Here is a 25,818-nt window from a genome sequence, read left to right as displayed (position 1 = left end):
GGTCACGGGGGCTCCCGGGGAACTAGCTGTTAGACCCGTTACTAATGCTCACATTAGTACCAGATCAAAAACCAACCAGTACTAGGGCTAGAACCAATGCTCAGTTTTCCAGTAGTGCTATGAAGACGACACAAACATTACACACGATTACAACACTGACGACACACATACATAGTACTATTATCCATTACCATATAGTAGCTCCAATCAAGGAACGAACATGCATAAACTCACGACGGTAGAACAGATAGGGGGAGTTAACAACCTAGCAAACTTAATTCAAACCAAAGACGACCACACTGGAGCGAGCAAGGCAAAGTAAGGAGCAAGCCAACACAGCCGACCTCTCCTGGTATCTTAACCCCAAGGAATGCAGTTAATAAAATGGTCCCATCGAATCCACGATGGACTTGATGTCTGCAGCAACAGTCTTTGCATCACAGGAAATACCAGACAGCCCTTTCATTGCCAGCCCAACACAGTAGAGGCTATTTTCACCTTTCCAATGATTGGGGAACTCCCCTCCTTTGGGCATGCCACTGTCGTTCAGCAAGCCCTCACAATTCTGCAATTTTTTATAACCGCACAAATTTTCGTAAGAATCCAAAACATTTGGATCAACTTCATACTTCAACTTTTAGATTTAGATTGGTCAATTTAGTTCCTCAACTTTTATTTCTGGGTCAAACTCGTCCTTATGCTGATACGTGGCTCCAAATTGGTATGAGACTAATACAAAAGGTCCATTTTATCCTTATTTATTTTCTCTTTTCAATTTTTACCTTTAGAATTATAATAACGTATGATCCAAAATAAATGTGAAGATGCATATGTTTGCCGAGGGAGTATGAATGCATGCATGGAGCATGTATAACGTACCACGAGTATGTGAGCATATGTTGATTTTAGAACATGCCCACACACACATTGAGTTGTATATATACCAAAAGAATATCAGTAAATACTTGTTTGAGTATATATATTTTGCCTATCAAATTCGTATGAGCACATGCATGCATGAATGACTTTAAAGAGTACGGGTACATACACTTTTTAGAAACCATATTTTGTATCAGTTTAAAGAATATATTATTACTTGTATGTATTAAGGGAGCATGAGCATATACATGTTTGACCTAGATGAGCCAAGGGCCAAATGGACTTTTTGCATTAATTTTATGCTAACATAGAGCACCACATCAACACAAGGACGGGTTTGACCCAAAAATGAAAGTTGAGGGACTAAATTGACCAATCTATAAGTTGAGAGACGAAGTTGACCCTCTGTGCAAAGTTCAGGGACTAAAGTGCCTATTTTCCCAGTTAGAGGGTTTGATGAGTGTAGTCTGATCAGCCACTGGTATCAGATCTATTCCCTTGCGCATATCTATGTAGTCGATCTGACCATGCATGCTTCAAATAATCCACATCAGGCCACGCATGATTTGAAGTCAACTCGTCACATGTTTTAAATAAGATTCTCAATATTTACTGTCAAAGAAGGTGCAGCACTCTGATCTAGAATGAAAACAAAGAGGATGGATCTCACGGCTATATAAGTATATATTCATTGGTCCATCCATCCCCTTCATCCCGCGGTCGCTGCCATGGCTGAGAACGATCTGCCCAAGAAGCTTGTCCAGAGCGGGCTGCGCGCGGAGTTGATGCCGCAGCATGTGGCGTTTGTGCTGGACGGGAACCGGCGGTGGGCGCAGGCGCGGGGTCTGACGACGTTGGAGGGCTACGAGGCCGGTGCACAGGTGCTCAACAAGATAGTTGAGCTCTCAGCCGCCTGGGGCATCCGTGCGATCACGGTGTTCGCCTTCTCGCAAGACAACTTCAGACGCCCCGAGGCAAGGCCCTTTTATTTGACTCGCTACTTTTGGCACCCAGCAGAGCTTGCGCTTACACACGGCTCTGATCTTGCATTATTCTTTGAATCTGCAGGCTGAGGTCGACTTCCTGATGGAGATGACCGCGCGGATGATCCGTCATTACATGGACGAGTACGAGAGGTGAGCACACTTGCACTGCTGATCGAACGATTTGGGCACTCACCACACAATTTGGTATATGAACACTGCAGCAGCTGACTTTAATTGTTGAGTACAGGGAAGGAATTCGGGTGCATGTCGCCGGTGATCGCTCAAGAATGCCAACTTCTCTGCAGGACGCTGCTCGTGAAGCTGAGGAGATGACCAGGAACAACTCGCAGTACCATTGCATAATCGCGGTCTGCTACAGCGGGCGGTGGGACATCGTGCAAGCGTGCCGGGAGCTCGCCACCAAGGTGCAGGACAACATGCTCCAGCCGGAGGACATCGACGAGGAGATGCTCGCCGGCCACCTCTCCACGAACGCTCTGGGAGAGTTCGGTTGCCCCGACCTTGTCATCAGGACAAGCGGCGAGCTGAGGCTCAGCAACTTCTTGCTGTGGCAGTCGGCCTACGCCGAGCTCTACTTCACCAACACCATGTGGCCTGATTTTGGGGAGGATGACTACCTCCAGGCGTTGAAGGACTTCCAGAGCAGAGAACGCCGGTTTGGCCAAAGAAGATCATCCCAACAGGAGTAGAGGTGTGGTATGCGTAAACGATTTGAAATGTAAGCGAGATTTTCTCAATGCTAGCAAGTTGCTTCCGAATAAAAAGAGGATGTGTGGTTGTTGACGGAATACTGAAAGGTTGTTCAAGAAAAAGGGATATAGTAACAGTTAGTCCTGTTTAAGTTGGAGTGTTTCCTTAGTCGTTGTCTGCGTCAAGATAGTCCTGTTTAAGTTCTTGCAGAGTTCACCACAACAGCCTTGTTGTGTTGCCAACGGGGCTATCGGTTGGGCTGGGGCCCCGGCGGTGATTTTTGGGCCCTGGCCCGCGTGTGTGGCGACAAGAGTGCCGGCAAAAATGTGACGAGCAAGATGGGCCATGGTCGTGATATATGTCGTCGTCACATACTGCAACTGCGCAGTAATATAATCTCCGTTCGCATTACATTTTTTCAAGAGTGTGAGCGTCAAATACCTAGAGACGTGACAAATCGAAGACATAATACCATAGTAGTAATACTTTATTATCATGCCATAGCATTCCAACGACTTTATCACATTACACACCATGCATTACATTGATGGGAAAGTGCCTTCTGCGGTTCCTAACCCCTATTAGTACCGGTTGTGCAACCGGTATTGCTACTTTGGTACTAAAGAGAGCTTTAGTACCTAATACGAAACATAGCAATTCAAAATTGCAGCTTATTTTAAAAATCACAAATATGAGCTCTAAATAACACCTGCATATAAAGAAAAATTTCTCCATTGTAAATTATTTTAAAAATCACAAATTACTCTAGCTCTAAAGCATAAAACTTAATATACGAACCATGTATCAAGGGAGGACGAAGTTTCTAACCTTTAGAACACTTGAATGAGTGAAATTCCCACGAAATGGTCAAAAATCTGGCAGCACCTCCCCTATTTCACCATGAATGGATGAAACCCGAGCTGGAGGAAATGGCTCAGGCAGGAGGAAGAAGACGCCTGATTTATAGGAGGGAAGTTAGTACCGGTTGGGGGCTCCACCCAGTACTAAAGCCCCTCAGGCCCATTAGTATCGGGTGGAGGCTCCATCCGGTACTAATGGGTGACCTTTAGTACCGGTTGGAGCTCCCAACCGATACTAAAGGGGGTCACGGGGGCTCCCGGGGAACTAGCCATTAGACCCGATACTAATGTTCACATTAGTACCGAATAAAAAACTAACTGGTACTAAGGGTTAGGACCAATGGTCAGTTTTCCAGTAGTGTTATGAAGATGACACAAACATTACACACGATTACAACACCTACGACACACATACATAGCACTATTATCCATTACCATATAGTAGCTCCAATCAAGGAACGAACATGCATACACTCACGACGGTAGAACAGATAGGGGGAGTTAACAACCCAGCAAACTTAATTCAAACCAAAGACGACCACACTGGAGCGAGCAAGGGAAATTAAGGAGCAAGCCAACACAGCCGACCTCTCCTGGTATCTTAAACCCAAGGAAGGCAGTTAATAAAATGATCCCATCGAATCCACGATGGACTTGATGTCTGCAGCAACAGTCTTTGCATCACAGGAAATACCAGACAGCCCTTTCATTGCCAGCCCAACACAGTAGAGGCCATTTTCACCTTTCCAATGATTGGGGAACTCCCTTTTGGGCATGCCACTCTCGTTCAGCAAGCCCTCACCATTCTGCATTTTTGATAACCGCACAAATTTTCGTAAGAATATGGCACCACCATTATTCTCTGAAGAGAATCCAAAGCATTTGGTAACAGAATGCAGTGCTTTAAGTTTCTGGTTAAGCTAGTAAACAAAAATAAAAGTAGCTTTTCCATAGGTGGTGGAGGTTTGTATGTTTTTCTTAGTAACTGCCCTCTTGTAAGCATTAGAAAAAGGGGTAAAATCATACTAGATTTTTCATGGTTGGCAGAGGTAGACGCTTTTAAAGACTGCCACTATTGAAGTTTTCATAAAAGGTAAAAAAAAATCATTTCTTCATTAATGACTGCTGCCAGGCTGCTGCTGATATACATACATACCTTAAGCCACCTGTTTGCAGTGCTTTTATAGCCTGTGGCGAATACAATAGAATCAAAGCAGCAGTTTTTTCCATCCTCAAATTCTATAGAATCTTCTCTTATGCAGGATACTGAACTAAGCACCTGCGTTGCACAAAAATCATGAATAAACTTTATCAAGTTTAAATTGGTATATTTTTCAACTTTTAGGTCTACTATTATACCATGTAAATGTGCTCACCTTGATAACACCTTTCTTTATTAAATCAACTGTGCCAACATCTATGACTGCTGACCGTCCAGTCTTTGCCTTGAGAAGAAATGGCCCCATATTAGGCCTGATGATCCCATATTTGGACAGATCACCGTATCGAATGTTTGCAAGAGTCACAATAATGAAATCCACAAATTTCACAGGAAGGCGCCAGTTCACTAGTTTCATCCCCAAGTTAATCAACCCCTTGGTCATAACATGCACCTGTATTTACATAATGAAGTTAAGTGGAGAATCAATAAAGTATACCATGCATGATTCATATTCCAAATAAACAGCATGAGAAAAATAAAATCAACATATTTGGAAATAAGTGTAGTAATTCATACCGGACTACGGATAACCACGGAGGTCTCCACTCCATGGCTGGCAAGGTCATAGGCAATCTCCATGCCGGAGTTTCCACATCCAATCACTAGAACTTCTTTTCCAGCATAGTTATTCCATGACTTGTAACCTGATGAATGTATGACTTCACCAGGGAAATCATGTAGCCCAGGGATCTCTGGAATGATTCCCTCACTATTCTCACCTGTTGCTACAACCAAGAACCTTGCTGTATACTCAATCACTAGGCCAGTTACTTTGTCATGTGCCATGACGTCCCAACAATTGCTCACTTCGTCATACTTGCAAGACTCAACTGAAGTGCTATACTTAGGGAAAATGTTGAAGTGATCGACATAGGCATCAACATACCTCACAAACTGTTCCTTGTTGATGTATGTAGGGGTATCACTTGGATATGACATGTGAGGAAGCTCACAGAACTCCTTGGCAAGATGGAGTTTGAGGCGATCGTATGTGCGTTTGCGCCAAAGTGAAGCACTGCAATCCTCACGTTCAACGATGCAATAAGGGATGGAGAGCTGGCTGAGGCATGCTGCTACAGCAAGACCTGATGGACCCGCGCCTACGATCAAAACTAGTACCTTCTCCATTGAGAATTTTTGAACTGGGGAAGAAGATGAATAACAAAAGCAGTGTTGTTCCAGAGGGGAACTTGGTTTGGTAATATATGATGAGTTGTGTGGGAGCTGTTTGAATCTATTTATAGTAGTAGGGGGGAGGTGTACAATGTATCTGTCCCTCACTACATAATTCTTATACAATTAGTAGCGTGAACATTATGCAAGACTACTTCACATTTAGCGTGAATATATATGGCACCATTAATTCATTCTAAAAATTTTATATGATGTCATTAATGCCATTAATTTCATACTGGGGGGAAATTAATAAACCTATCATATGTTCTTTGCAACCATAACTTTTGGGGTTTACAACTTTTTTATTTAAATTGGCAATTAAGCAAGTACTTCAAATAAATTGTGTTTCCTTTGAACACTTTTTGGGGATTATATTAACTTAAAAGTACTTATTTTGAAAATATTCTTTCATTGCCATGTCGTTAGATGAATAATCCCATAGTTAAGATTTTCTCTAACTATGTCAACTAACCAATCATACATTGATTCCTACATTGAGTTATTTTTTATCATCACTACACGGACATTTTTAAAAGTGAAGTGTTGAATTTACTCATAATTAGATTTTTTTCAAAACACATATATATCCTTTAAATGAAACAGCTAATTTATACTCATTACTAGAGAAAACACAATTCAACCTCCTCTAATGTTTGAAATTTCCTCCGTTCCTTATAACCAAATCTTTTGCGATGTGCTTCATTTTGCCCAAGCATTGTATCCCCTCGCTATAGATTCCTTTCTTTCATTTGGCGCAGGCCCAATTTCCATGGGCCAAATACATATTTGGGCCAAATTAAGTTAAAATGGTTCCGTTACGTTTAAGTAAACGATGCGTATATGGGGATGGCGTATATAGTGACCATCCCCACATCTAACGCTTGTGTATATATATAGCTTGTTCGCGCAAGGAAGTGCGCTGCAGCACCCCTTCCCCCCACTTCCCCCCTTCCCTCAAGTCGATATCATCTCTATCTCTACCCTTCTCATATATATAGCTGGCAGGTTCTAAGCAATATACTCAGTATTACCCTTGCCATCAATTTGTTTTCAGGTTCTTATCTCCCCTGCACCGTGCATGCCTTGCACCCAAGTAATCACTAAAAGCTGGCCCTGCAAGAGCTCAAGAACTCAGCATATGATCAGATCTGCAACAGCCATCACCAGAGAAGGCGCAATGGCTAGGCGGAGGCCTTCATCATCTTATAACAGGTTTCACTTCATTATTAAATTAACTACTTTGGCCTTCCTTCACAAATACTTTCACTCTTTTCTTTTGAAATGTATATAACGATTCAGAATAATAATAACAAATTCTCAAAGTTATGAAACTATGTTTGTTTTAAAAACTATAAGCTTGACAACATATGCATGCATATTATTGTGATTCTGATCATAAAAGTATTGCCTTTCAAAGTAGATTTGGTAATAATTATATTATTAGTGTTTTCATGTGGTTTTCCTCCTATATGTGTTGCTTATTTAAGTTGGTTTCCAATTCAGAAAACTAGGAAATTAATAATATGGAACTTCAATACGCAATTAAATTTTTTGAAGAAACAGACATCACAAGGAATAACTTTCCTCTCATTGCATCTCTTATACAAAAGTTTGCTTCGGAAAAGATGAACAACTTTGAAACTGTTGCTTTTTGTTACATGTATATCCAATTATGGAGAAAGGGATCAAGTTGCCAAATCGATCACTGCTGTCATGCTAGAAAAACCAAACTTGTGGAAGTGTAACTTGTGGGATTGCAAAGTTATAAAGTCAGAAACTGAAATCACTTTACATACTGTGGAGCTTGCTACACACTATATATAATCTCATATTTGGCTCTGGCTCTGCATGTATAGTGCTTCATGCTGTTCGCTTAACTTTTATACTTCCCATTGCTTATGTCAACATGCACTGGTTTATATGTCACATCTTAAAATTTTTGGATTTTAGGATGTGATCTGAAAGAACAATTAAACAATAATTTTCTCATAGTTTTAAAATTTTTTCAACATTTATTTTCTTGACAGGAAATTTAGTCTAGGAAAAATAATTGGTTGTTTTTCTGAATTAAATAAAGTTGTTCTTTGTGTGTTGCATTCTTGCATATGCATTCTGGTGTTTCATGAGTGCAAAAAGTTTTAAAATACATTTAGATGATGACCAAATCCTTCTAAGAATTTTATAGCTTTTTCTGGAACTCATTCTCATTTTTCCTAGAGCTAAATGTATCAATTAGAAGGCTCTATAATTCTTTTCACGAGCTCCAAGTATTTTATTTGGACTCTTCGTGTCCCAAACTATCTCTGAGATTTTTCCTAGATTTTTGGATTTTCAGAGTATTTTTCGTGAATTTAATGGGTTATCTAGAAATTTCTTGATTTTCCTTTTCACGAGAAATCATTATTTCTGAAAATAATCTATTCTTTTTCATAACGGGCCAAGCCCGTGGGCCGAACCCGCGTCAGCCGCTTAGGCCCGCTTCGGCCCAGCCAGGCCCGTGCGCCGCCGCCAGTTCCCTGGCGCTGCACGGCCACCGCCGCCGCCGCCGCCTTCTTGGCGTGCGCGCCACGGCCATCATCGGGCCCCGCGCCCTATAAAACGCGACAGCCGAGCCTCTCGTTCTCCCTGTTGCTCGCGCCGGCCGCGCCTCGTTCTTCCCGGCTCGCACAGCGCCGCCGCCGGCCTTCGCTGTGTCGATGCGCCGCGCCCCTTCGTCCCTGGAGCAAGCCACCACCACCACGAAGATCCCCTCTCCGAGACGAAGCCGGTGCACCGCTCCTTGTCGTCGTCAAGTCACCGGAGTGCCGCGGCCCTCGCGAAGAGCAGAGCCACCGCCCGAGCTCTGTCCGCCCGATTCGCCGCCCAGGGGCACAGCCGAACGAAGCCGCCAGGGCCACTAGCTTCGCCGAGCTTCCGCGCCTCTTCTCCACCACCCGCCGTCGTCAGTCGACCGCCGGATCAGCTCCGCCCGCGCGAAGCCCCGAGCCGGCCATCTCCTCCGTCCGCCGTGCGCCAAATTCCGGCCGAAATCCGTCCGCCCCGTCGCCGATGAGGACCCCTGCGTGACGCCCTCCATCTCCTCTATCTCCTGCGCCACCCGTCTGCACCCTAGGCCGCCCGAGTCGCCGATCCGCCGGCCGCAATGGGAGCCAAAGCTCCGAGTTTTTGTTTTTTTTGCCCCTAGAAGTCCTGTAATCTTTAGCTTACCTCCTATGTCTTGCAACTCTCAGAAAGCTTAGGTTTCTGCAAGCCAATCCAACCCGAGCACTTTAACAGATCTAACCCTAAGCTTTCACCCCTTTGATCTAATGGCGAGTACTATTCCATGTGTCTTGCCAATCTTCTCTGCAAGCCCTTTTGATGTTTAGTTATTACATCTAAGTACCTGAAACCTTGTAGTGCTCGCCATTAGGTCAAAGCCCCCTAGAAAGTTTAGGTTTCTGCAAGCCAATCCAACCCGAGCACTTTAACAGATCTAACCCTAAGCTTTGACCTAATGGCGAGCACTATTCCATGTGTCTTGCTAATCTTCTCTGTAAGCCCTTTTGATGTTTAGTTATTGCATCTAAGTACCTGAAACCTTGTAGTGCTCGCCATTAGGTCAAAGCCCCCTAGAAAGTTTAGGTTTCTGCAAGCCAATCCAACCCGAGCACTTTAACAGATCTAACCCTAAGCTTTGACCTAATGGCGAGCACTATTCCATGTGTCTTGCCAATCTTCTCTGCAAGCCCTTTTGATGTTTAGTTATTGCATCTAAATACATGAAACCTTCGTTTTAGCAACGTCTATATCCGTTCTTGTTGCATTATATTCATGATAATATAAACTACACGTTAGTGGTGATATTTTCCATCATGCATGTTTTTAAAATAAATTTAATATTAATTTGATTAATACTTGTTAAACATGTCTTCTTTAATTAAAACGTACTTAGTGTTGTAACCGCTTTTTCATAATAGATGTTAATTTGATTAATGCTTATTTAAAAAATTCTTTAAATTAAAAGCTAATAAGTGTTATACCTTGGTTTTCAGTCAAACTTAAATTGAGTAATGTTTATACAATTTGCTGTCGAAATAAAAGCTACATTGGTTATATCTCGATTTTTCTTTATTAAATATTAATTTGACTAATATGAATATAAATATGTTTTTAATTATATTTGGTTAGTTCAACCCAAATCATAAAGCTATGCACTTAGATGTTCCGGCGGAGTTATTTTCCGAATAAATGATTAATTTGTATAATTTATACGAACACAGTTACAAATAAAAATTTGATTAAGTTTTATTGTGGCTTTTTCAGATACTAATATAATTTGAGTTAATTCTAACATAAGGTGTTTCTCTAAAATAACCTTCACACATGATTTTATTGAGTTAAAACATATCTAGCCCATAGTCTTTTCTTGTTTGATATTAATCTCTCGATAGCTGCGCCTTTTCAACCTTAATTCCGATTTAAGCGTTTCTTGCATCCTCACGATCTTAGAATCGAGCCCTATTCTTTAGTACGCTCTTTTAAAGCTTTTCTTTTGCTTGGTGTACTGTTCTTAGTTGTGCTTATTTGTTTGTTTATATGCTTGTGCTCGATGATTGTTGCGAGTAGAAGGAATGTCGCTTGAGAGCTTTGAAGAACAAGAGCTAAAGATATCTGAGGAGCTATATCTTCGGAGAAATGCAAGTGTGTCCTTATGCTTTTGTCCAGTAACTTTATTTAATCACTATTGCATATACTTGCATTTAATATTGATGGGTCCTATTAAGGTTTGCCTAGTTTTTATGATCATTCCTTATCAACCTAGGTTTATCTTTCTGTTGGGTAGCTATGCTTAGCTACTATACTTGGGTACGGTGGTTTTAATGAACTCAATGATTAAACTTTTTTTATTTATGCTATACTTTTCATTAATACAAGATCACCATGCTTAATTGGAACATGGAGCGACCACCCAGGAAAATAGTGCAACCACAAGGACTACATGGCTCTGGTCTTGGCTAATTAATTATAAACTCTAGTTTGTGGTAGTTTTACCTAAAAGGGGCAAGAGGAGGAGACAGTAGTTGGTGTATAGCCCAACCCTCAAACTGATCTGCTCTATGGTAGCTTCACAGTTTAAGAGAGATTTATGCATTGCGTTGATCATGAAACCTTAACGAGCTATCTTTACTAGGGAATTTTTGTAAAGGCCTCATAGCGTCCCTATGTAGTCACACCTCGGTAGTGTGATAAGTGCCTGATCAGCACAACATGGTTGGGTCTAAAGTTTTTCTAAACTTTTACGCGACTTGTGGGTAAAGATGTATAATCTCTGCAGAGTGTAAAACTGATATATCAGCCGTGCTCACGGTCAAGAGCGACCTTCACCCTCACATGATAATTGAACTTGAAGATGGACTTAAATCGTAGTTATGGTTGTGCCATATGCTTATGGCCTATGTTTATGCTTAATTTTAGGTTGGTATATATTTATACTTTAGTAATCAGGTGCTAATAAAATTTGACCAACTAAAAATACTTAATGCAGTTAACCAGTCAGCTTTTCCTTGTTTAAGCCTTGCATTCATATTTTCCCCACACTTGCTGAGTACGACATGTGCTCACCCTTACTATAACCAACATTGCTCAAAAGAAGAAGCTAGCTGCTATGAAGTTGTTGTGAAGATGATGCTGAGTTCTAGGCATACGCAACCCCCAGTCAATTGCCTGTGAAGTTTGGAGCCTCCGTTTCCAAGATTAAGCGTATATCTCTGATAGACTCTTTTTCTTTACTACTGTTATTCACTTGTGATGTCACTATATATATGAAACTAAACTAGATCCTGACATACATATATGTAGCACTTGATTTTGTTTTAAAACTGGATGTGACATTATATGGTTGGCCTAAATACGTGTCCCTCTAGAGTTAAAAAGAAGTGGGCAAGCAAAGTACTCCCTCCGTTCCAAATTATAGGTCGTTTTGGCTTTTATAGATACATAGATATTATTATGCATCTAGACATAGGGTATATCTAAGTGCATAATAAAGTTTATGAATCTAATAAAGTCAAAACGACCTATAATTTGGGACGGAGGGAGTAATAAAGTAAAACTGAAAACCTTTATATGCTTTGGAATAAAGGATAAAGGAGTAGCCGTGCAATACATGTCAAGAGGTATACGGTGACATGTCATCTGCTTATTAGGTTGATTTGCAGTGTGTGTGAAGATTTTTCTTCAGTATGTACAGGTGTATGGTTACCAAATTCTGAAACCGTAAGCAGTACTATGATCACATTTAATTTTAGTCTGTTGCTCAATGCATAGTGTGCAATATCACGCTCTTAGTGTAAGTGTATAACTTGCAAGTATTTCTTTTGTCATCGTGTACAGGTGTATGGCTTGCTAACTGGCTGCCTTTTGATTGAGTAAAGAAAAGGAAGCTTTACTTGGGGGAATTTGAGATCTCATATTACGCTCTGTTTATTATAACTTGTAAGTATTTACAAATTCTATCGTTGTGTACAGGTGTATGGTTTGCCAACAGACCTGAAAACTCGGATAAAAGTAGAGGAACAGCTATGCAGTATGATCACATTTTCTGCTGCACATGGAGTGTGAGTGTGTGACATATCATGCTCTCTCTTGGATTAACATGCCAGATTTGCAAATATTTTTATCCTTATGTGCTGGTGTATACGGCTTACCTTGTGCGTGTATGCGCTGTGCATGACAGTGTTTCTTGTCTAGACTGATGAGTACACGAATACCTTTCAGTTTCAGGAGTTTCTCCCTTTTCACTTTTGTTTTAAGGGTCCGTCCGTTTTAGCTTTTCTGGAGAATGTATTACCTTTTGAAGGCATATACCTTGATTGTTTCTTCTTGAACATAAAAGATGGGATTCTTTTCGTTCAGAACCAAAGCTGTTTTTCTTTTCTTTTATTTCATTTGTGAAGGTTTCCAAGAATCTAAGAAAATAATTCTCGGCCTTGGTTCAACACTAAAGGGATCCTTTGGTTGAATTGAATGTCCCAGCAAACTACACAAATCATGGGCACTGGGTTTTGGTGGATCTGAAGAAATCACAAAAAACACTTTTATCTGTGTCAGTCGTGAGGATTTCAGAGCTAGAAAGTGGATAAAATCGTACAGTCAATCCTCCATTATCATATGAAGAGGTGCTTTCCAACTTAGCCACCATTCAGGTTGTGGCTTCGTGCAAGAAAATTGCCTACTTTGAATGGGCATAAGGTCGTGGAGTAACGCGAGTGAGTAGCATGGGGTGTTTGCAAAGGCACTGCACCATTTTAATCATCTAAAACCAATCTATATTAATTGAAAAATGGGCTTTATGATGAACAATATCCGGTAAACGAGGGTATTGTAGTAGTAATGCTCTTTGCGAATCGACCATCTATCTCTTCGATCTGTTTTTCCTAAATTGAAATGGTCATGTTAGTGTTAGGACATTGTTCCATTCCACCCATCTTGTACTCACAAGACTTTCTCCTTTCTTACCTGATGAATGATAGAGGACAGATCCTGCTGCAATTTCGTTGAACAACGCATCGTAAACTGCAGTCGACTTAAATCCTAAACTACGACCAAAGCTGGTGAATATTTAAGTCGATTTATGTGGACAAGTGTTCCTAGCTTCTACTCCCTCCGTCCTAAATTACTATTCGTTTTGACTTTTCTATATACCTAACTTTTGCTACGTATCTAAACATACATACATACATAGCAACCTTGAAAAACTAAAACGAATAGTAATTTAGGATGGAGGGAGTAATAAGCTATTTGATTTGTACCATGTGGTCTTAATTAGAGTTTAGAGGAAGGTCTCCTGGCGGTGGGCTGGCCCGGTGGACATCAGTGGATACGGCTTGTGGTTGGGTGGGGGTGACAAGGCACAAAATGGTGAACCCGTGACGTCGAAGACGAGAGAGATGGTGGATCGAGTAGACATGATGAACGTGGCGTGGCTATTTGCCATTCGTTTTTGATCGAACTGTCCCTTGTGAAACGAAAAATATCAGGCGTCTGACACTTAGGTTTCTTCCAAAAAAAGCATGACACTTAAAATTCATTGGAGATCTGCAATGTCCTCTGTATTAAAAGCTACGAGTACCGAATAACACGGGAGGTGACGGTGTGTGCCGCTTTGTTGTTGGCTCATCTTGCATTGTGCCTGAAACCTTTGTCCGTCACGCTCAACGCTGCAGAGCAAAAAGCTCTTAGTATGAACCGTCCATTTCAAGACCATTCCTTTCGACGAATGCGAGCCGATCACAATACCTGCTTCCGTTTGTTTCAAGAATTTTAATTTCTCCCACGTTCAACATCCAAGTCGTTCCACATCTTAGAGCAGAGCCTCTCAAACCTTATCCCTCCCTAGCTCTCTCCCTCTGCTCAACGAGACGACGACACGTTGGGGGCATGTGAGCGCCACGCCTCCGCCCTCCCCATGCAGCCTCCCACGCCGCCGCTCGCCACCGGAGCAGCCGCGCTTTCGGCACCGCCGCCACCAACCACCACCCAATCACCGTCGTCGGCGTCGACAAGGACAGCAGCAGGGAGGCGGCAGCTGCTCGTGTCCGGCCTTCTCCTCGCGGCGACCGGCGGCGCGCGAGCTGCCGCGGCGGCCGGAGGACGAGGAGAAGGAGCTCTGGTGGGGTACGACGGGCCGGTGGTGACGGAGGCGGAGCGGGCGGCGAGCGCGGCGGTGTCGCAGCGCGTCGGGGAGGCCGTGGGGCTCCTGGAGCTGGGGCGGGAGCTGCAGGCGCGCGGGGAGTTCCCGGAGGCGCTGGCGTCGTTCACGCGCGTGGTGCGGGAGTACGCGGACCTGGCGCTGTCGGAGTACGCGCGGGTGGGGCGGGCGCTGGTGCTCTACGAGATCGGCGACCGCGACGAGTCCATCGCCGAGATGGAGGACGTCTCCATCGCGCTCAAGGGATACCCAGGTCAGTCGTCACTCGTCAGTATCTCCATGGATGCAGATGATGCACAATAATCTATATATCTATCTCAAGTAGTAGAATATATATAATATATATGTATATTTGCAGAGATCCACGCGGCGCTGGCGGCGGCGCTGTACGCCGACAAGCACGCGGCGCTGCTGGCGGAGAACCAGTTCGCCATCGCCACGCTGCTGGACCCGCACTACACCGACCTCACCTACGTCAGGGACACCAAGCACTGGCCGCCCAGCCTCGTCGCCTCGCTCCACGACTTCATCACGCTCTCCTAGTCTAGCAGCTCATCACTCCCAAATGAAAAATCTCGATCAACTAGCTAGTAGCTGTATACTTGTATAGCATGAATACATAGCGCACGCACCAACTATTTGGTAAGTAAATGGTATGGTCAGATACATTGTGTTTGATAGGAACCAAAAGCTATCATCAGTCAAAAGATTGGTTTATCGCTCGAGGAGACAATGCGACATTTTGAAGATTCTCTCGACCAAGTAGCATGAGTTGGGCTGCTTGCACTTTGATAAATACTTGGGAAAATGTGTGCAATTTAGGAACAAGATTGATTGTTGTTGCAACAACTTGCACTCTAGTTCTCTACTATACTCTGTGCTTAGTTTAAGTTAGTTTATTATTGATTTCCATATCTTGATTGAAATTTGCAAGGTAAGATGAGGGTTTGGAGAGTTGGAAGTATGTGGCAAAGTTATTGCCAGATCAGCTGCAGACAAGCTTCAAATTAAATCATCTAAAGGGCAAAAAAGAAAGTCGGCCGAAATTGTCTCTTATTTGAGTTCCACGGTCAAAATTGTACTCTGATGACAGTTTGAGGGCAAAAAATGAACTTCTTCCGAAAGGAAAAATGTAGTTCATTGCATAACACTCATGTAACACAGGTCCTAACACTTTGCCACAATAATAATCATATGTAATACAGGTTCTAACACTGAATTTTTGCAATCTGAATAATCATTAAAGCATGCGATGGTTCCTGCCATATATACTTGTCCATGCACCATACTATTATGCATGTGTACCTTAACTTTTTAAGCAACAGGTGGAGGAATGAAAGTAACGGGATGCAACATAAGGCTTGTTTTCTTACTTGCAACCACTCCTACAGTCTCCCATACGTCGACATCTTTAGGCTCCATTCCCTGAGGAAGCTTCCAATCGAAGTGGTAGAGAAGGCTTGCCAGTGCAAGCTCTATGTTGGCCAGCCCAAGGTTGATGCCCGGGCACATACGACGGCCGGCACCGAACGGGAGGAACTCATAGTTTGTCCCTCGGAAATCTAGGTTATTGGTCTCGAACCGTTCTGGCTTGAACTCCTCAGCATCGTCCCAGTACATAGGGTCCCTACCAATTGCCCACACATTGACGAACACGGTTGTGCCCTTGGGGATGTCGTAGCCCATGACTCGAGTCGTCTCCCGGCATTTACGTGGGATCAGGAGAGGTGAAGTGGGATGCAGCCTTAGGGTTTCTTTGAACACTAGCTTGAGGTAGCTAAGCCCGGCGACGTCATCCTCGGTGACGTTGCTCTTCCCTTTGAAGGCCTCTCGCACCTCGGCCTGCGCCTTGGCCATGGCCGCCGGGGAGCGGATCAGTTCCGTCATGGCCCAGTTCAGCGTGGTCGACGAGGTGTCGCTGCCCGCACCCAACATGTCCTAGAAGAAGAAACGATACTTATATATGATTGTGCACGAGCAGGTATTCATCAGCAGCTTCCTAGATCGACTTACAAACATGAGAGCCGTGATGGTCTCGTCGGTGAGCTCGATGGGCATGCCGCCCTCGTTCTGGAGCCTGAGCAGGACGGAAACGAAGCTCTCGTGGTCCGTGATGGCTTCCTTGTTCTCCTGGATGATCTGCTTGAGGATGCGGTCAATCCTCCGCCGGCACGCGAGAGCCTTGCGCGGCGCCGTGCCGAGCATCTGCATCATCTTGGAAGACGGGTAGAGGTCGGCGACGGTGATCCCCGACGACAGGCGAATCGCCCCGTGGATGGCGTCGAGGTACTCGTCCTGGTACTTGCACCGGCTGCCGACGCACTCCCTCACGAAGGTGTCGTTGACGAGCTTCAAGACCCCGTTGGAGAAGTCCACGGCGGCGCCGGCGGCGGCGGAGGCGGCGACGTCGTGCAGGAACCGCGCCACCTCCTCCTCGCGGATGTGCCTGAACGACTGCACCCGGGCGGCGGTGAGCATCTCCTGCACGACGACCTTGCGGAGCTGGCGCCACCGCTCGCCGTAGGGCGAGAGTATCAGGTCGGTGGCGTCGTAGGCGGCCGTGGCGAAGGTGGCAGGGGCGAACCGGTCAGCGAACGCGGCGTCGTGCGTCTTGAGGATCGCCTGCGCCGCCTCCACCGACGACGCCACCACCGCAGGCACCTCGCCGAGGCGGATCGCCATGAGCGGCCCGTGCTTGTGCGCCAGGCCGCGCAGGACACGGAATAGCAGCGGGCTGCGCATCAGGTGGTGGAGGCTGCCGATCACCGGCAGCGTCCACGGGCCGGGAGGCAGGTTGGGCCTGGGCTTCCGCCGCTTGCAGAGGACGACGACGAGCAGCACGGCCACGGCCACGGCCACGGCCACGGCGAGAAGCTGCTTGTCTTCCATTGCTGCGGCGGCTTTCTAGTATTCGATTCGACATGGCGCCGGCTGTGGCTTGATTTATAGGCAATATTAGCGAATTTTCATTGCGGATCGAGCTCAGTTTTGAGCACGTGTTCTCCGAGCTCAGTCGCTCGCAACGAACAAAACACGTCTGCATGTCGATCTCCAGCCCTACTTGTTGTGAGGGAGTACAATGGTAATTGCTGATGCTCGTCAGTACCCCATCCACATCTGGTCAGCAGATATTTTGATCACTCACTCTCCTCTCATCCCATTATCTCTGGTCCTCTCCCACCTGTACCAACCCAACACAGCAGAGACGGATGACCACTCACTCTCCTCTCATCCCATCTTATCTCTGGTCCTCTCCTACCCGTCCCAACACAGCGACGTGTTGATAAACAAAATTAATTTGGCTCCTATTGTAATTTGGACAGACATGCATAATTTAGCTAGTAGATTTGTCTGGACGGCCAAATTAGTGTCTTGGCAATTAAGATTATCCGCTGAGGGTTTTTTTAGGCCAACACATGAGTGCGCTAGATCGCGCAGGTCACGAACAGACCCAATAGCCAAGATGCTGTACAGGCCGGTTAGACTGGTCCAGCAACCTGGACAGACCGGTTTCCTGGGTTTTGGCTCGAGTTAGTCGTTCGAGGGGGTAATTGCCACACTTACATGGTGGAGGACGGCTAGATTCACGAGCAAACCAGCAAAGGGATAACCAACGCACTTACGTGGAAAAAAAACGACTAGTTTACGAGCAAACTAGCAAAGGCCATCGAAGCTCTCGCTCGGGAGGGACCCCGTCAGGGCGTGGACATCGCTGGCGTGCCCTAGGTTGACCAGCAAGCCTAGAACACCCTCTATGGTTGTGGATAACAGTAGATGAACAGCATGGAGGTTGGAAAAGGATTAGGGTTTAGGAGATAAAAATAAATTGTAGATTGGTTCGATTGGGATGCCCTCAATCGGCCGTGGCCCTTTATATTTATAGGGTGGGGAAGTTTTGCCCCAGTAGGAGTCGAAGGTTATATAAATCCCGTGTCAAAATACAACTCCTAACTCGGATTAGGCTGGATGGACCGGTCAGACTGCCCATCCAAACCGGTCTGACCGGTCATCCCAGGGTGAATCTTGTCGAAGCCATAACTCTCTCATCCGGACTCCAAATTAGACGTTCCACATATTCATTTTGATCATCTCGACGAGATCTACGCAATGGTGAAGTACATTTTGCATTTTGAGCACTTTGATCTGACCGGTTGGGTGACCGGTCTGGATTGCCGGATCGGCTACAGGACCAATAACTGGTCAGATCGCTTCAGTAGGCTGGTCAAACCGGTTGGCTTTGTCATATCAGCCATATCTGCTAATTTTGGTGTTGTTACAGGTGCTTATTTGTCCCTTTTAACAAAATCACGTCCAGAGCATCCAAAATAATCCTTTTGTCCTGCACAATTCATATTCAAGCCAAACTTTGCAAAATACCAAGAGTTAGTACCAAGCAATTCTGATCTTAGCCTCACACATATCGGGCCGTGCCATTTTTGGTCGTCAACACATACTATTCAAGAATTGCAACAGGGTCAAATGGAAGAATCCGCATCGGAATCTATGTGGGGGTGCAAAAAGGCAAGCTCGATCAATATCCACTTATCCAGTTAAGTCTTTGGCATTATTAAGGTGGCTTTGAGATCGTCAAGTGCACTGAATTATTTTGACAAGGCAATGTGCATATTTGCACGGAGCTAGCATTGTTATACCAAATTATATGCGTGATCAATTTTTGTAAAGAAATCCTAATGCAACGGCAAAGACTAGCAGCCTTTATATATAAGGGTGACAGCTAAAAATACATCTACTATTTTCTTGTTCTTACTTATTCCTAGGCTTAGCTATTCTTTTATCCTGATTAGCTTGTAAATAGGTCGTGTTCTTCTGCGTAAACGGGCGCTCTTTGTTGGTTTGCTTGAAAACCATTTGTTGTTGCCTTGTCGTAATCAAGACAATATCTCTTTGTTGGTTTGCTCGGAAATCACTCGTCATTGCTTTGTAGTAATCGAGGTCTTATCTTTATCGTCAGTAATATAGAAGCATATATTTGTGTGTTCACGCAAAATGATTTGTGTGCATCAACACAATTGACGGTTCTCCTGGGGAACGACTTGAACTCGTCCTCGGATGTCATTCAGATCCTCATAATCTCAAAATGCATTATTTCACTCATCACTAGCGTCAACACTAGTCTAAAACGTTAGGGAGAATAAGGACTCCTCTCGATTCTCACCCCTTTCCCTCCCATGCTCTCTTCTCCTTTGGCTTCAACCTAGGCCGCTGCCCTCCCCAGTCAACAGTTTTAGACAACTCCGCACAAAGCTAGCCACACTTGCTGGCCGCAGGACTCCTAGCTGCGCTTAGAGACCCGGGTGTCACCCCGAGCCAATAAAGTTCAGGAGCTAGATGACACCCGTGATAAGTTCAGGAACATGAAAATGTATTTTGCGAGTTTCGATAAGTTCAGAAACTTGAATGACATCGCAAGACAAGTTCGGGGATTTGGAAATTAAGAGTTTGGGGACCTAAATGATAGGAACTGTCTACCGGTAACCCGGGTGTTATTCTGGCCACAATCACTCTGGTGATTTGTAGGGGAATAACACCCGGTTTTGAACTGGAAAAAAATCCAAGTGTTGCAAAGAGATATGTCACCCGAAAGTTCTAACCCTAAGATTCTGATTAGACGATTAACAAAAAAAAATATATAAACAAGGAAAAGTAAAATAAACAGCTAAACATATTTTTTCTATGGTTAGCCAAAGAACAAATAATTTTGGGTTAGTGGAAACCCTAAAGATGCAAACACAACATGCAAATTTACATAGATTTAAAATTACACAATATACAAATTGAAATTACAGGAACAATATCACTGTAGTGTAAATCATTAAGAATCCTAATGTATATGGAATCCTAAAGTTACTTACTAATATAACGTATAATGAAAGGAGAGAGAGGCAGGAGAGATCCTTGGCAGGCAGGCAGGCTGAGGGTTTGAATGAGGAGCAGGTCCGGTTGTCAGACCGCAAGCTGCTGCCAAAAAATTAAATGCGCTGCGGTCTCGCAAAGATAGGATAGCGTCCCCCACCACTGTGTCCACCACTGTGTCTACTGGTACTCCGACTCGCAATAATCGCAATAATCACGGGGCAGCATACCCGCCCGCCTGCAGAAAAGAAGCCCGGCTTTGATTTGGATTAGATGGAGGAAAAAAAACAGATCGTCAAATCCGACTGTGCTAAATTCAGGTGACAGGAGCTTGTGAATCACCCGAGCAACGTATAGCTTTTCCCAAATGATAATGTTGAGATAAGTTCAATGATTGTCCATGTATTTTTCTCGTCAAGTAACATTCAGTGATTACTCCCATTTTGCAGAAAGGAATTAAAACAGCCCCAGCTGCTGCACTATATATTATATAGCAAGGAATTAAAACAAGAAAGGGAGATTAATCACAACTGATGACGTTTATCTTCACTTCAATTCAAGCAAATCTGTTACAACTTAGAAGAACATACAATGGGAAACGACAAACGTAGCACTTTGAAGCGTGCTTATTGGACACGTACGTAATATGGCAAGTCACAAAGAAAGGAAATGAGCACGCGCGTGAATGAAGAGGAAAGAACGGAGCGAGCTACTAGGTGCTTAGGTCGAGGATCTTCTCGATGGCCTGCAGCTCGGTGGAGATGGCGGCGACCTCCTGCTCAATTGACGTCCTCGTCGGCGGTGGGCACCGGCGCGGTGGGGTCCTTCTCGAAATTCTTGGCTTGTTCGCGGTAGGTGTCCATGCGCGGCGTGGCGAAGAGGCGGACGTCTACATCGTCGCCACCCCTGGCGGCGTAGCGCTGGCGGCCGTGGGATGTCAGGGCGTACAGGCGAGCCTTCGCCTCGTAGAGCTGCTGTGTGTCCATGAGCCTGATCAGCTGCAGCAGCTCTGCGCGCAGCGTCTCCACCAGCTTCTTGCTGTCGTCCTCCGACTTCACGATGCCCTCCGGCGCCTCGTTGAGGTCCTTGCCATCGGCCCGAGATGGGGTCGGGGTGCGCGGCGTGGCGAAGAGGCGGACGTCTTCATCATCGCCGCACCTGGCGGCGAAGCGCTGGCGGGGGTGGTGGGCGTACAGGCGGCCGTGGTACGTCTCGGAGGCGAGGGCGTATGCGCGGCCCTTCGCCTCGTAGAGGTCCTCCGTCTCCATGAGCTTGATCAGCTGCACCAGCTCGGCGCGGAGCGCGTTCACCAGCTTGGGTCCGTCGTCCAGGCGGTCCAGCACGATGTCGTCCAGCGCCTTGTGCGCGTCCACCAGCTTGCCCCGCGCGTCGTCCAACTGGCCGTCGTCCGCCAGCAACCTCGCCTGTTTGATGACCTCGGCGTGGTTACGCCTGGCGATCTCGGCCTGCACCTGCCGCACCCTACTGCTTGCATCAGGGGCCTGAGATGGGCTCGGGGTGCGCCTTATCAGGATGTCATGCGGGATTTGGGGGTCTCGCGGCCTCCCCTGGGCGGTGAAGCTGTGTTGGACCTCGGCCAAGGTCACCTCGTACTCCTCGCTGACGGTGGCGCTCACGTCCTTGAGCGTGAGGGTGACGAGGACTCTGCGCCCTTCTCCGGCGAAGAGGGTGCCGAACTTGACGGTGATCACGCCGGTGGCCGTATCGGTGTCCTGCGTGTAGTCGGTGCCGGGAGCCACCACTATGGTGTCCACGTCCGCCTGGTCCGTGTAGGGATTGGGCGTGATGGTGAGCTCCACGTCCTGCGCCACCACGGTGAGGAGGCCACTGAGCAGCTGCGAGAAGGGCAGGCTCACCTGGGACCCGTCTGGCACCGAGCTGAAGGTCCCGCCCGGTGATTTCCTGGCGATGTCGCTCATTAGCTGGTGGTCCATATCCCTGCCAAAACCAAACGTGTACATGGCCACCTGGCCATGCTCGACCTGCCTGGCGTTGCCGGAGGTCTGGTGCCCGCCGGAGACGAGAAAGATGTTCGCCGTGCGGGCCTTGGTGTGGACGCGCTCGGCGATCACGGCCAGCCCGGTCTCGAGACCGGCCTGGATGTTGGTCCCACCGTTGGCCTGCAGGCCGTCGACGAGGGCGTTGAGGTCTTGCTGGGCCGCTAGGGTCATGGACCGCAGCGGGCTGAGCCTCGTGGCGACGTCGGAGAAGGTGACGATGGAGAGGCGGTCCACGGGGGTGAGCTTCATGATTACGAACAGCATGCCCTTCTTCATGCTGTTCATTTTCTCCCCGTCCATAGTGCCGCTCACGTCGAGCACCGCCACCAGGTCCAGCCCCTCCCTCACGGTGGTGGAGGATGTGGCGTTGATCTCCACCTCCGCCGTCACCGTGTCCGCGGTCAGCGCCGCGTCATCCTTGAAGTACTTCACCGGCTTGATCGTCACCAGACCCTTGCTACTTCCTGCACCCACACCCATTTGAAAAGCAAAAAGATGATTCGGTCAATCATCATCTCTACATTCGTTCGTTCGTTCGTTTGTGTATGCATGGAATTAGGGGTGACGGAATGTACCTGTATTGGTAAAAGCAGGCGTCTCATCGTCGCTGAATGCCATTACTGATGAGCCTGGCTGCTACGGCAATTAAGCGGGATCGAGAGTGTGTGAGGGAGTACAAAGGATGGCAGAGCACACCTCGTTTCAGAGGCTGTGGATGTATATATGTACCCCCCCTCCCCCCTATATATACACATGGTATTTGATTACATCACACCAAGCAAGAACAATCAGTTTTCCATACCCTTTTAAAAAAACGACCTAGAAGCTAAGACTCGGCTAAGTCCATGAACAAGATGTCTTAACAGACAATAAAATGTCCTATGCTTGCATCAAAGAGAAAAAAAACAAAGCATGTTTCAATGACCTAGCTAAACTTGGTCCTCTTAGAAAGTATTACAGAAAACAACTAGCTGTAGCCCCCTTAATATTGTGGAGGTCATGTTAAGTTATTGATTGAAAGCAGATCGCATCACCGACCGATGTGACATATAGAAGTTAATACCACCAAACATCTAAATTACTTAAAACATACTCCCTCTGTCCCAAATTACCAATTGATAAATTTTTTGATATGGATCTAGATGTACGTATGTCTAGATGCATGTAAAAGTTATGCATCTAGAAAAGCCAAAACGAACAGTAATTTGGGATGGAGGGAGTTTTTTTGAAGAATTACCATACAACTGGCATAGGTTTGAACTCGTACTATGTAAAACCGGATTGATAGTGACACGGAAAAGGTGATAGGAAAGGCTGAATATTACCCATAATAAGAATATCTCTTAAGACCTCCAAGTCAGCGTCTGACTATGCTTAAAGGACAACACCGTAAATTTATAAAAAAAAAGTAAGACCAGTCAAGGACTCGAACATATATATATGGGAGAAAGTTCCACCACAAGTAACCATGCTTAGTTTGCACAACTCGCAAAGCTTTGATGGCTCTACTGATCATGTGAACAAAGCCAAGTACAGGTACGGTAAGCTTCTAGAAAAATGAGAGATGAGTCAAAGACTGGAACCCAGATGGAAGGTTCCACTATAAAAACCTAGCAAATTTAGGTATGTTCAGTTTGCGCAATCAAACAGCATTATTGATGTCTATCTACTCATGTGGACAAAGCTAAGTAAAAATAGTTTGAACTCGCATAAGGGCCCATGTATAGTTGTCTCAACTCTCATGTCAAGCTTTTCATTTGGTCTCTTCTTACACTTTTGAAACATCATGCTTCTAAAAATATGCTTATTATCTAGCTACCACGTGAACTGTGTATATACGCATATACTCCGTCCTATTTTTGTTATCACTATGTTAGAAGAGTTAATATGAAAATGGTATGTTTAGAAAAGAAAAGGCTTATACAGCGGCCCCAACTTATCTAAACTACTCCCTCCATCCCAAATTATAAGTCGCTTTAACTTTTTGGTACATCCACTTTGCTATGCATCTAGACATATTGTTATGTCTATATACATAGCAAAGTGAATGTATCAAAAAAGTCAAAGCGACTTATAATTTGGGATGGAGGGAGTATCAAGGTAAGACCAATTCTACCATGCCAGAACAAAAGCAACAACAGATCAACACCTACCAGAAACGAATGAGCTTATGGTGTTACAAATTTTTATCTGTTTGACTTGGAAGATTTTTTTTTTTGAAGGAGTGTTTGACTTGGAAGAATTAAATAGAACTAATAGTTGTACTCTTTCTGCTCGTTGCACATGCATGATGTCATGATATTAATAGATATGCTAACGATTAGAGCTGGCCATTTATCTCTAACTCTGATTGAAATGACGACATGGACATGTGCATATAACGTTCTGAACACAATAAAGGACTTGTCTTGTGATCCCAAAGAGAGAAGACAAAGACTGCTTGCAAGGACCTAGAGTTAGTCTGTTCTTAGTTTAATTACGACATGACAATTAGTTTTATGACCTAATGTGTACAAATAAGATAACGACTGAGAACCAGAGAAATAGCTTGGGGTGCATGATTAGCTGATCGAGGTGGGGTGTCCACAAGGGATCAAATTAACATTCAAACCGTAGACTTGGCATCATGTGTATCACATCGGATGTTTGGATACTAGGTGCTAAACTTTAGCAGTGTCACATTGGATGTTCATATGCTAATTAGAAGGACTAAACATGAGGACTAATTAGGCTTAATAGATTCGTCTCGCGAATTAGACTCTATATATGCAATTAGTTTTGTAATTAGCCTATGTTTAATACTCCTAATTAGTATCAAACATCCGATGTGACATGTGCTAAACTTTAGCGGGTGGTATCCAAACACCCCTAATGCATACAGCCATGGACGTGTATGTGATGACATTGTTAATCCTTGATTTGAAGTTCTGAACAACATTTAATCCTTGATTGGTTGGCCACCGACGGCATCACAATATGAACTATTTTCTCAAGACTACATAAAGATAAGGACCTGGGATGAACACGTCATGCCGCATGACATATGTACGTTGCCGTCACATTCCACAGAAAAGTAAATTAACAACTAATAAATCTCTCTAAGATAAAAAAAATAATATAGAGAGAAATTAACCTTGACAAAGAAGTAATACCAACCAATTCAAACAAATACCAACATACCATTATTCAAAGTAAAGGAATTCACACATTAACAATGCCTTAGTTCACGGTATGGTGATATTCTTGTCCTTGCAAGCAGAGCATTAGAGGCTTTGGACATTTCGCAAAACATAGACTGATAAGCAATATTATTACATAGTGTTTATAATTATCTCCTCTTATTTATATGCTCTTCTCCTTTTATTTATTTGTGATCAACTATTGCTGAACCTCTATA

General features: G+C 44.8%; 5 protein-coding genes across 5 annotated transcripts; 2 read left to right on the top strand and 3 right to left on the bottom strand.

Annotated features, from left to right (window-relative positions):
• The first annotated feature begins 1,604 nt into the window (after positions 1-1,604).
• Positions 1,605-2,674, top strand: LOC101775484 (dehydrodolichyl diphosphate synthase 2). The gene is made up of 3 exons (XM_004978240.2): positions 1,605-1,853; positions 1,948-2,015; positions 2,113-2,674. Exons 1-3 carry the CDS (start codon positions 1,608-1,610, stop codon positions 2,573-2,575), a joined length of 777 nt encoding a protein of 258 aa, XP_004978297.1. The 5' UTR covers positions 1,605-1,607; the 3' UTR covers positions 2,576-2,674.
• Positions 2,675-4,056: 1,382 nt separating this feature from the next.
• LOC101775077 (probable indole-3-pyruvate monooxygenase YUCCA11) lies at positions 4,057-5,786 on the bottom strand. Its single transcript, XM_004978239.1, has 4 exons — positions 5,175-5,786; positions 4,813-5,049; positions 4,593-4,715; positions 4,057-4,242 (listed from the first exon to the last, which is right to left on the bottom strand). Exons 1-4 carry the CDS (start codon positions 5,784-5,786, stop codon positions 4,057-4,059), a joined length of 1,158 nt encoding a protein of 385 aa, XP_004978296.1.
• An 8,347-nt stretch (positions 5,787-14,133) lies between these two features.
• Positions 14,134-15,397, top strand: LOC101759133. The gene is made up of 2 exons (XM_004977121.4): positions 14,134-14,779; positions 14,885-15,397. The coding sequence occupies exons 1-2, from the start codon at positions 14,284-14,286 to the stop codon at positions 15,067-15,069; spliced, it is 681 nt and encodes a 226-aa protein (XP_004977178.1). The 5' UTR covers positions 14,134-14,283; the 3' UTR covers positions 15,070-15,397.
• A 228-nt stretch (positions 15,398-15,625) lies between these two features.
• Positions 15,626-17,601, bottom strand: LOC101758730 (ent-cassadiene C2-hydroxylase). The gene is made up of 2 exons (XM_004977120.2): positions 16,540-17,601; positions 15,626-16,464 (listed from the first exon to the last, which is right to left on the bottom strand). Exons 1-2 carry the CDS (start codon positions 17,413-17,415, stop codon positions 15,841-15,843), a joined length of 1,500 nt encoding a protein of 499 aa, XP_004977177.1. The 5' UTR covers positions 17,416-17,601; the 3' UTR covers positions 15,626-15,840.
• Positions 17,602-20,920: 3,319 nt separating this feature from the next.
• Positions 20,921-23,128, bottom strand: LOC101758323 (uncharacterized protein sll0103). Its single transcript, XM_022828740.1, has 2 exons — positions 22,997-23,128; positions 20,921-22,885 (listed from the first exon to the last, which is right to left on the bottom strand). Exons 1-2 carry the CDS (start codon positions 23,037-23,039, stop codon positions 21,180-21,182), a joined length of 1,749 nt encoding a protein of 582 aa, XP_022684475.1. The 5' UTR covers positions 23,040-23,128; the 3' UTR covers positions 20,921-21,179.
• Between the last annotated feature and the right edge of the window lie 2,690 nt (positions 23,129-25,818).

Source organism: Setaria italica, chromosome VII (assembly GCF_000263155.2).
Source record: "Setaria italica strain Yugu1 chromosome VII, Setaria_italica_v2.0, whole genome shotgun sequence".
NCBI classification, from domain to species: Eukaryota; Viridiplantae; Streptophyta; class Magnoliopsida; order Poales; family Poaceae; genus Setaria; species Setaria italica.
Note: the sequence above shows the minus strand (reverse complement) of the source record. Positions and strands in the feature narration are given on the sequence as shown.

Coding starts and splice junctions, on each gene's coding strand:
- LOC101775484 (XM_004978240.2), top strand. CDS start 1,608: ATGGCTGAGAACGATCTGCCCAAGAAGCTTGTCCAGAGCGGGCTGCGC. Junction 1,854..1,947: donor ACAACTTCAGACGCCCCGAG/GCAAGGCCCTTT, acceptor TTGAATCTGCAG/GCTGAGGTCGACTTCCTGAT. Junction 2,016..2,112: donor TACATGGACGAGTACGAGAG/GTGAGCACACTT, acceptor TGTTGAGTACAG/GGAAGGAATTCGGGTGCATG.
- LOC101775077 (XM_004978239.1), bottom strand. CDS start 5,786: ATGGAGAAGGTACTAGTTTTGATCGTAGGCGCGGGTCCATCAGGTCTT. Junction 5,050..5,174: donor CCGTGGTTATCCGTAGTCCG/GTATGAATTACT, acceptor ATGTAAATACAG/GTGCATGTTATGACCAAGGG. Junction 4,716..4,812: donor TAAAGAAAGGTGTTATCAAG/GTGAGCACATTT, acceptor TGTGCAACGCAG/GTGCTTAGTTCAGTATCCTG.
- LOC101759133 (XM_004977121.4), top strand. CDS start 14,284: ATGCAGCCTCCCACGCCGCCGCTCGCCACCGGAGCAGCCGCGCTTTCG. Junction 14,780..14,884: donor CGCGCTCAAGGGATACCCAG/GTCAGTCGTCAC, acceptor GTATATTTGCAG/AGATCCACGCGGCGCTGGCG.
- LOC101758730 (XM_004977120.2), bottom strand. CDS start 17,415: ATGGAAGACAAGCAGCTTCTCGCCGTGGCCGTGGCCGTGGCCGTGGCC. Junction 16,465..16,539: donor CCATCACGGCTCTCATGTTT/GTAAGTCGATCT, acceptor TTCTTCTTCTAG/GACATGTTGGGTGCGGGCAG.
- LOC101758323 (XM_022828740.1), bottom strand. CDS start 23,039: ATGGCATTCAGCGACGATGAGACGCCTGCTTTTACCAATACAG. Junction 22,886..22,996: donor GCCTGCTTTTACCAATACAG/GTACATTCCGTC, acceptor GTGTGGGTGCAG/GAAGTAGCAAGGGTCTGGTG.